A 10,091-nucleotide genomic window follows, 5' to 3' on the forward strand; every position below is an offset into this window, starting at 1 on the left:
TGTTAGGCTTATAAACAATTTTTGGTGGGAATTAATGGCAGAAACTATGGCAGGGACAATGAAGAAGGAAGAGGGGAAGGCAGGGGAGGGGTAGGGGCTTGATTCCCATGGCAGAGGGCAATTACTCTTTGTAGGTGGTTAATCTATGCAGGCAGTTGTTTTTGCCATGTAATACCCATGTTGGCAGCATGCCTCCAAAGTGGACAGCCTCATTTGTGGGTGTGTGGGATCTGTCATCATCCTCCTGAGAACTTATATCATTTCAGCCTTTTGTTATATGGGATAAGGCAGTGGTCCTGTCTTCTGTAGCTACTTCCTGCTGGATAGAGTTGATGAGTACTTGGTGGCTGGACATTGTAGCTTCCTACTATAGAGGATGAGAAGAGAAGAAAAATATATTAAACAGAGGTTTGGGGTATAGATTGATATTGTTACTGCTGTAGGAGGAGAATTTCTCCAGTAGTTCCATTGACCATGGTCTGAACTGTGTTTTATATGAAATTGAATAAGAGAAATTTTAGACAAGGGCAGAGGAGTAATATTAAGAGAAGAATTATAAAGGGAGCTATGAGGGAAAGATGCATAGCTTTAAGAGGAGATGAAAGTGAAGCAAATAGATTCTAACCAGGGGGTTTCTAAGGCAGTGTTTTCTCTTGCCCTTGTATTATTTCTATGATATTTTTTAAAACTTTTATATTTTCTTCTACTTGTCCTGTAGTATTATATTGTTTATATATATATATTATATAGTATTGATATAAAAGCAGCAATTTTCATTAAATATGGCATAAGTGCCTCCTTAGAATGACTAGAGTTCTTCTATTTTGTAGAACCATAACTACTAGGTTATTAAGAGATTTCTGTTGGTTTTCAAATGCCTTCACTGGGCATTCCAGGACTGGTGTAAAGTTAGATGTTTAACCTATAACTTTCTAGTAAGGAAATCCCCATTAACCAGGAGAGGCCTTGCCATAAGGAGTGGCCTTTCCATGGTTTCCTAAAATGGAGTTGTCATGGGCATGATAGCACATTTTGGGTGGGCCTATTTCCTTTGTCTTTATTTTATGTTTTGGCCTTTTTAGAACATTTGTTAAGAGTTACCACAGGTTAGAAATTAACTATGAGGCAGCTATTTCATGAGGTTTTAAACATTGGGCACTAGTGTGACCACAGTGCTTGTAACTGACCAGTGTATTGGAAGTACTAGGCAGGCCATGTAAAAAGTATCAGTATCTAGTTCCTAATAAAGAAAGGGCTGTAGTGGTGGCAGTGGAGGCATTCTATCTATAATCTCTTATAAAATATTGGTTTGAACATAGGACTGTATGGAGGCTACCGTGTGTGTGTGTGTGTGTGTGTGTGTGTGTGTGTGTGTGTGTGTGTTGTCTTTTTGCCTCTACACTTGGAGAGTGCTGACAGAGAAGATTTTGGAACAAAAGACGAAAGAGGTCATTTTTGGGGCTAATTGAAGTAAAAATTTCATTAGCCATGGGCCTAGTGAGAGTCTGTCCTGTTGATCAGTTAGCCAAAATAGCATAATGTGAGAGATATTAAAGATAAAGAGATTGTGTTCCTAAGTTTTTGTGCAGTAATTTGGAAATTTTCCCCAACGAACTGTTTTTCTTGCTGGATATATGGGTACCCATAGGCATCCATGTACCTGTAGCAGCATTGAGTGAGAGGATGTGGTTGCAGTAGGACATGTGTAGGTTTCCTAGGGGGTAAGAACCAGTTTCAGTCAAATATATGTTGGAAATAGAGATAGTTCTTATCAGCCAAATGAGTAACCTCCCCTATTGGTTGAGAAACTCCTGGAAATGTATTTAAATCCATCTTGAACTGTTGAACTTTTGGGAAAATGGAGACCCTATGGTAATTTAAAGTTAGGCTAAGAAGGATCTCTGGACTTAGAGAAAAGGCCTATAAAACTATTGCGGACTCCTGAAAAGTTTTTGGACAAATACAGCAATTGTATCTTGTGCTATAGATGGACAGTTGGGGTGAGGGGATGATGAAATCCTTCAGAAGATAACAGGCATTGAAAGAGAGGCATTAGGGCTAGTAGGGAAAGGAAAGATTTGGGAATGTTATGCATAGGACAATCTCTCAAGAAGTGTCCTGATGGTGTGTGATTCAGCTTCATGGGTAATCAAATATCCCTGTAGGAGTGATTTGTGCAAGAAGGTGAAGATATGAATGAGAAGATTGAGAGGGACTGTGGCTTGTATGGACAATATTTATAGGGAGATCATATATGGGGTGTTAAGATTTAGGGGGAAATACAGTGGACAAGGATAGTAGGATCTATTCACAGAAGATTATTGATCTAGAGAGGGGGAGCTGTTTTCCAAAAAAATATTTGGTGGAGGCAATCTGAGGAGTACCAGAAAATTGAGTCACAGGGAAGATTGAGAAAGAGAAGAGAAAATGCCCAGATAAGAACTAAAATAATCAAGACCTTAATAATTGGTCATGACCTGGTGAACAGAGTGAGATATCTAGGGTAATAGAGTTCACTCATTAGTTGATTCTTTTGGAATCTTGGTTAGCTGAGAGCATCCTAGTAGGTCTGACAGGTGGCTGTTGTATTTTAGAAAGTTTGGGGGTGTTGAGTCCCATGGTTTGCTGTAGGAGACTCGCTTTAGCCTAGAGAAATGAAACCAAGTGTGATGTCCATGAGGTTTAGCTTCCAAAGGAGTGTTTAAAAGTACTTGAAAGAGACCATACCAGCATGGTTTGAGGTCCTGAGGATGTAGGTTTTTTAAGAGAACCCAGTCCTGGTGTTGACAGGGGTTGGGAAAATTGTTTCTACAAAGTGTCTTGGGAGTATTTGGTTTGTGTGTTCCATGAGTAGTTGTCTGACCATATTTAAAGGGGAAGTCCTTAACTGGAAATTTTCCTAGGAGGAAGGGTCTGCCATATATAAGTTCAAAAGGATTCAGGAAAGAGGGAGTTCAAGGCTAAGCTTTGATGTATATAAGAGCAAGGGGCATTAAGGAGGCTCCTTGATTTCTAGGCTGTTTGGTTAATTGTATTTTAGTCATAGATGTAGCCTTTTCTATTTGACCTGAGGACAGGGGATGATATGGAGTATGTAAGTACCACTGGATATTTAAAACTGTACAAACTTCATGGGTTATTTGAGATAAAACTGTTGTCCATTATAAAGAAGTTGGTAATCCAAAGTGGGGAATAATTTCTCTAATAATAACCTAGGCAAACTCAGAGGACCTCTCAGAGGTGGTGAGTAATGCCTCCACTCAACCCGAAAAGGTATCAACCAGGGTTAGTAAGTATTTGATCTTCTTAATGAGAGGAATGTGGGTGAAGTCAATTTGCCAGTCTTGTCCAGGTATGTTGCCTCTGGCTTGGTGAGTGGGAAAGGAATGAGGGCATAGATTTCACTGGGGTGAGATTGATAAGCAGATAGGACAGTTTTTGGTGATTTCTTGAAGGGTGCTTAAGTTAGAGCAGGCTATGTGCAGATCTTAAGAGTTGTAAGAGAGGTTTGAACACAATATGGAGAGAATCATGAATGTTCCTTAATATGTGTTCAGCTTGGTCCTTTGGTAGGATGTGCTTCCCTTGTATTGTTAGTCATGAGTCCTCCCTGACTGCTCCAGAGGCTAAGAGAGATTAATGTTCCTCTGGGGAGTATTGTGGTGTAACATATGGACTATCTAGGAGTTGTGGGGAAGGTAGTTGGCATAGCACTGCCCTCTTGGCTTCTATATATGCCTTATTGTTACCATGAATGAGGGGACTGCTTCCCTTTTGATGCTCCTTAAAATGAAAGATGTCAGCTTCCTTATGGAGTTGAGCTTCCTTGAGAAGCTTAAGGATTAAGGGGGCATTGATTATGAGGGAGCCCTTCATGGTGGGGAACCCCCTCTATTCCCAGATCTCTGCATGAGAGTAAAGGATATGATAGGATATTTGTAGTCAGTGTAAATGTTTGCCTCTTGTCCTTCAGCTAAGGCCAGGGCCTCAGTGAGGGCATTAATTCTGTCTTTGGGGAGGTGGTTCCTATTGGGAGAGAGTTGGATTCTATTACGTCCTCAAGAGATTCTATTACCTCCACTGCTTATCTTGCTACCCCCTTTCCATCCTGAGAGAAAGAGCTGTCATCAATAAACCAGCTATAAGAAGCCTTAATTAAGGGATGGTCTGAAATATTAGTGAGGTATGGTGTTTTGAAATTTAAAATTTCTTCAGAAGAATGTAACATTTTCCTGTCCAGAGGGGGTAAAAATGAAGCCTCTTCATCCCAACTATTAAAGACCTTGAAGACAAGGCTCAAGAGATCCCATGGTGGGATTTCAGGACTATCCTCCAATTTTTGTAGTTTGTGCCTTATGTCAGGTACAGATTGAGAGATGAAGTGAGTGTTTATGAAAAGACTTGCTTCTACTGAGGAAGGGTCTAAATTTGTATATTTTTGGAAGGCCTCCTTTAAGTGAGAAAGAAGGTAAGCTTTTCATCTGAGCCTTGATTAATTTCCTTTCATTTTTCATAGCATGGGCCTGAGTAGCTAACCAGACCTTTCCTTCTCCTTGGGGGAGAGGGTGGAGGATAAGATAATATAGATGTTGTGCCAGGTAGGGTCATAGGACTGAATGAGACATTCAAATTCCGTAATTTAAGTGGAAGAGTCAGAATAGAAGGAGCCTAGACTTTTTGCAATTTGAGAGAGGTCAGACATAGAAAAAGGGACATGGACCTGGAAAATCCCTTCAGTTCCTGCAACTTACTGTAAAGGGAGTAAAGGAGCTGGTTAGGGGGTATCTTTATAGACAGGAGGTCAGGTTTGGGGCTGTGTATGAGGAGGGGAGAGAGGGGGGTTGGGATCTGGATTAGGATCAGGAGGAGCTGAGGAAGCCAAAGGCAGAAGAGAGAAATATTGTGAGCTGGTGGGAGAGCTGTCAGTAGAGAGAAGTTTATATGGGGGAGGAGAATGTTCTGCAGGATCAAAGGAGGAAATATCAAAATCAGAGGGAGACAGTTGTGAATTTTTTGAATGAAGGAAAAGAATTTGAATGTTAGAACAGGCAAACAGAAACAGAGGGAGAGCTGGGAGCAGAGGGCAAAGAAGGCCTGAACATAGGGGACCTTGGACTACTTGCTATTAAGACAATAAAATCTATCGAGTTTGGGAGTTTCCATCTTGGCTCAGTGGTAGTGAACCAGGCTAGATTATCTATGAGGAGGTGGGTTCGATCCCTGGCCTCACTCAGTGGGTTAACAGTCTGGCATTGCTGTGAGCTATGGTGTAGATGTGGCTCAGATCTGGCATTGCTGTGGCTGTGGCATAGGCCAGCAGCTACAACTCCAATTAGACCTCTAGCCTGGGAACTTCCATATGCTGTGGGTGTGGCCCTAAAAAAGACGAGAAAAAGAAAAAGTTATCAAGGTCATGCAAGATATTAAAATTGAAAGTGCCATTGAGACCCATTATCCAGTCTGTATTGTGTCCAAGCAGTAAAATAATTTAAGATGCATGATCCTAATGTTTCCTCTTAGTCCAAGATGGTTTAAATTTCATAAGAGGCAGCTAAAAAGCATGTTCCCTAGGAGTGAAGTAAGTATTCCCCCTAATTAGCAGCAAAGAGAGGACTAAGAAGGGACAGAAGTAAGTAAGGGAGCACCTTTGAGAGTGCCACTACTCAGGCTGGGCCTCTCCAGGCTGGGCCTCTCCAAGTTTTGCATAGTGGACCTGAGAAAAGGGAGAGATGTTGCACTCAGATCAGAGGAACTGGGGCCAGTGGCCATGATGACAGAAGACCTAGAAAAGTAACAATTACTCACCCAAGAATTAAAAAGGCTGCTGTTGGATGCAGAGTTAGTAATGCAAACACAAAGTTCTAGGTTCAGCATTCCTCCCTGGCTGGGCTCAAGAGGGTTGGTGGGAAGGAGTTTAGGTCAGGGACCTAAACCTGAGGGATATCTGGATGTTAGCCCCGGTTGAGCTGCTGCCTCCTGATGCTCTCAGGGTTGCAAACCCAGGGGTTTTGGGCACCACTAATTGACTTCCTGTTTCTTCACCATTCCCTCCCAGGTTTGGGCACCAAATGTTAGGTTTGCTATGAGAGGAACTTTCAAGGCCAAGTTGGTAAAGCAAGAGAGATTTATTAAAGCATCCAAGATGGAGATGGAAGGGCTGAGCTCAACATGGCACCAGCACCGACTGCTAAGAGATGTTATGCTTATAAAGGATCTGTGGTGGGAATCTGTGGCAGTAATTTATGGTGGGAACTTGTAGCAGGAACAATAAAGGAGGAGGGGAAGGTCAGGGGAAGGGGTGGTGGTCAAGTCTTGTGACAGAGAGCAGTTAATCTTTGTAGGTGGTTAATCTATGCAGACATTGGTTTTCCACAAGCCATTGTATCTTGCTGCCCAACTTGAGCATCCACATTCCAGGAGAGAGTATAAATCTTGAGCAGGTTCATACCCATGTTGGCAGCTGGTCTCCAAGGTGAACAGCCACATTTGGGGGGGCAGGGTGGAGAGTCTGTCACCATACTCCTAGGAACCTATCACTAAATTTCACATGTGAAGGGGAATAGAGGGCTTCAGGGACAGGCCATCAGTGTAAAGTAAGTTTGTGGTTGGGATATGGGAAATAAAAATGATGTCTACTGTATCAAATAAACAAAGGAATCTGTAGCCATCAAGCCACTATAGCCACCCTACACAGTAAGTCTTGAGAGAACTCACGATAGAGACAAATGGACTGACTGCTGCCACTCAGGCACTACAGTCACCCTCACCCCACCAATGATGCACCCTGAGAAAACTCAGGGTTCAAAAGTACAGAACACTGGCCCCAGATAGTGAGATGCATATTAAAGGAATGATTCCAGTGATCCCAGACCTTTGCATCTTCCTATTCATAGAAAAGCTCTAAATTACTTAATACAAGATACCTAGTTTAATTTAGAGTGATATTTTGATGTTCCTGATCTTTGTTGCAAATTTCCTATATATCCTGGCTCCCTCCCTTTGCCTCTTCAGAGCAATCTCCATTATCTGAGATGGTGTGTCCTGGACTTAAGTCCTCAGTTATGTTCACAGAATAAGACATAAGTCTTAAATTTTGGGTTTTGCATTTTTTTTCCTTTTTAGTGAACAGCTTTAGACACAAGTAAAGGTAGACTTCATGCATATTTAGAAGCACTTGAGTATGAATTAATATTAGAAAGTTTTGTGAATCCATTAATAAAGATTGTGGAATGACAATATCATATTTATGTTTTAGGAAAGTAACTTGGATAGCAATGTATAGGATACATTTTATGACTGAAATAGACTTGAGTCATGAAAACATTTAAGGAAGAATTAAAAGAGACCAATGAAAAATATTGAGAATTTAAACTTATGTAACAAATGGATTTGTGGGGGATGGACTCCTCTAAGTCTATTTTTCCCTGTGATAATTAAAACTCCTACCTAACCTCATTTAGGAATAAGTTGAAGTAACTTAAAGTGTGTTAGGATAATAGCAGTAGTAAAACTTGTGTTAAATGCAATAATGTGACACAATAGCTTAGACTTTGACCTTGTGTAAGGTCATGTTTATATTTTAAATGTTGTAACTAAAATCTGAAGGCCCTGCTTTCGTTTTATATGTTGTATCCTGTAGCTTCAGTCTTTTGTTTCCTGGCCTTTAAGTAAATAACTTTATTAAATACAAATAACTTCTTTAAGGTGATTTAAATACATAATTTTCCTAATTTGAATGTAGAAAAAAAACAATTTTCATAATTCTATATAGCTCTCTTATGTCAATATTTTATTGAAATCAGAAAAATTATAAGTCAAATAAAATTCCTTAAAATTGTTTTATAAAGGTTATTAGAATAGGATGGAGTTATGTTATTGGTTATAATCAAGATGGAATGAAACAGTAAGAAAACTTATAAAAATATTAGCATGCTTGTTTTGCTTGTTACTTCATATCCCACTATCCAGATTTTATGTATCACAAATGTATTTTATATGTTACATTTAAAACATTTAAAAACATTTTATTGAATGCTCTAGGGCTGTGTTGTCCAGCACAGTAACCAATGGCACCATATAGACAATGAGTGCTTAAAATATTTGTAGTCAGATTTGCTGTAGACTCCAAATATAAATACAAGGACCGTTGAAGACTTAGAATGAAAAAAAAAAAAAGTAAAAAGATTGCTTTAGTAATTTTGTATCAATGAAATGATGAAATGTAGAAATGATAATGCCTCTAGGAGTATTTTACTATAGTAGTAGCAATATATATGCAAATATATGTGTATCTAATATATTGCATAATATGCATTACAATAATACATCATTGATAACAATATTGTTAACATCAATATCTATGATAACATTAGGATTAAATAAATGCATTATTTAGATTAACTTCACTTTTTAAAGATGCCTAGTAGAAAAATTTAAATTATATATGTGGCTCACATTATATTTCTATAAGTTGGTACAGTTCTAGAGCACTCTAATCAACATGGAAAGAGGAAACAGAGGAGTAAGGATAGCCATTATTATAATTTTATAGAAGAGTATATCCCAAACACTCTCATCATGGCCCCTAGCACTTCCTTATTCCTCAGACTGTAGATAATGGGATTGAGCATGGGGGTGAGGATGGTATAGAAGACTGCTAGAATTTTATCTTCTGCTGGTGAGCGGAGATTACTGGGCCGAAGATAGGTGTAGACAAAAGGTGCATAGTAAAAAGTCACCACTGTTAAATGTGTTGAACAGGTAGTGAAGGCCTTTTTTCTTCCATCTTTTGAGCGCATATGGTAGACAGCAAAAAGAACCCAGCCATAGGATGCTGTGATGCCAAGGAAAGGAAGGAGGAGAAAGAGGCTTGTGCTCACAAAAACCATGTATTCATAGACCCAGGTGTCCATGCAGGCCAGAGGCAACATGGCTGGGACATCGCAGAAGAAATGATTGATGGCCCTGGATTGGCAGTAAGGAATATGGAGAGCATAGACAGTGTGTGCCAAGGAGTTTATAGACCCCAAGATCCAAGATCCCATAATCATCTTCACACACATCCTTTTACTCATACGGATGCAGTAGTGAAGGGGGTGGCAGATGGCCACATAACGATCATAAGCCATGGAGGCTAGAAGTAAGCCTTCAGAACATGCCATGGTCAGGAAGAAGAAAGATTGCACACCACATCCCAGGTAGGAAATGCCTTTCTGGCCAGAAAGAAAATTGAACACCATCTTGGGGACTGTAGTGGAGAGGTACATCAGGTCCATGAGGGAGAGCTGACTGAGGAGGAAGTACATAGGTGTGTGAAGCCGGGGATCTGATCTTATGAGGTAAATCATGGCTGAGTTACCCACCGAAGCGAGAAAGAATATGAAGATGATAAAAAACAAGAGAAGGAGGCCAGTTTGATTTTGGGGAAACAGCCCCAACAAAATGAAATCATTTGAAGTTTGATTCCATTTCTCCATGAACACTTACTGCTTTAAATTTCTTGAGAGAAAAATGAAGATAAAAACAAAGCACAGAACATGAAATGAAACCAAACAGGAGCATAAAAAGTAACTCTGACTTGATTAATATTTGCTTAAGAATGAACTGACATTCCTTCAATACTGCAGCTTTTGTTGAATCAATTTCAGTATCTGAATTGAATGGTCCACTTCCAATTTTTTTCTGGTAAGTATCTCATCAAGAGATCTTTAAAGTCTAGTATCATAGCCAGCAAAGATAAACAAGACAACCAAAGTATTCATCTCTGTGTAACTCCTGGCCATGATCATTTACAAACAAGTCACAGAATCATTGTGTTTCTCAGTGTCTGTTAATTTAACACAACATATTCACAAAAGGGATTGGCATATGTTACTCAGAGACTTTCTGTATTCTTCACTTCTAAGTCCTCTATCACTTAAACCTGTTTTACATATTTAATTTTTGAACCTGTGTATCTGCTTCAGATTTCTCATTATTTCAATATTCCCAAGATTCATAATTGGTAAATGTCTTGCTCTGTGCATGATGCCTTGTTCAGTACAGGATAATTATTACTCTTCTACAAAAGATCCAGCTTAATTCCATATTTT

The 10,091-nt window shown here is 39.6% G+C and overlaps 1 protein-coding gene across 1 annotated transcript; it reads right to left on the minus strand.

The window, feature by feature from the left end:
* Positions 8,538–9,476, minus strand: LOC110255196 (olfactory receptor 2L13-like). The gene has a single exon (XM_003123591.2). It carries the CDS (start codon positions 9,474–9,476, stop codon positions 8,538–8,540), a length of 939 nt encoding a protein of 312 aa, XP_003123639.2.

The sequence above is a fragment of the Sus scrofa genome, chromosome 2 (assembly GCF_000003025.6).
Source record: "Sus scrofa isolate TJ Tabasco breed Duroc chromosome 2, Sscrofa11.1, whole genome shotgun sequence".
NCBI classification, from domain to species: domain Eukaryota; kingdom Metazoa; phylum Chordata; class Mammalia; order Artiodactyla; family Suidae; genus Sus; species Sus scrofa.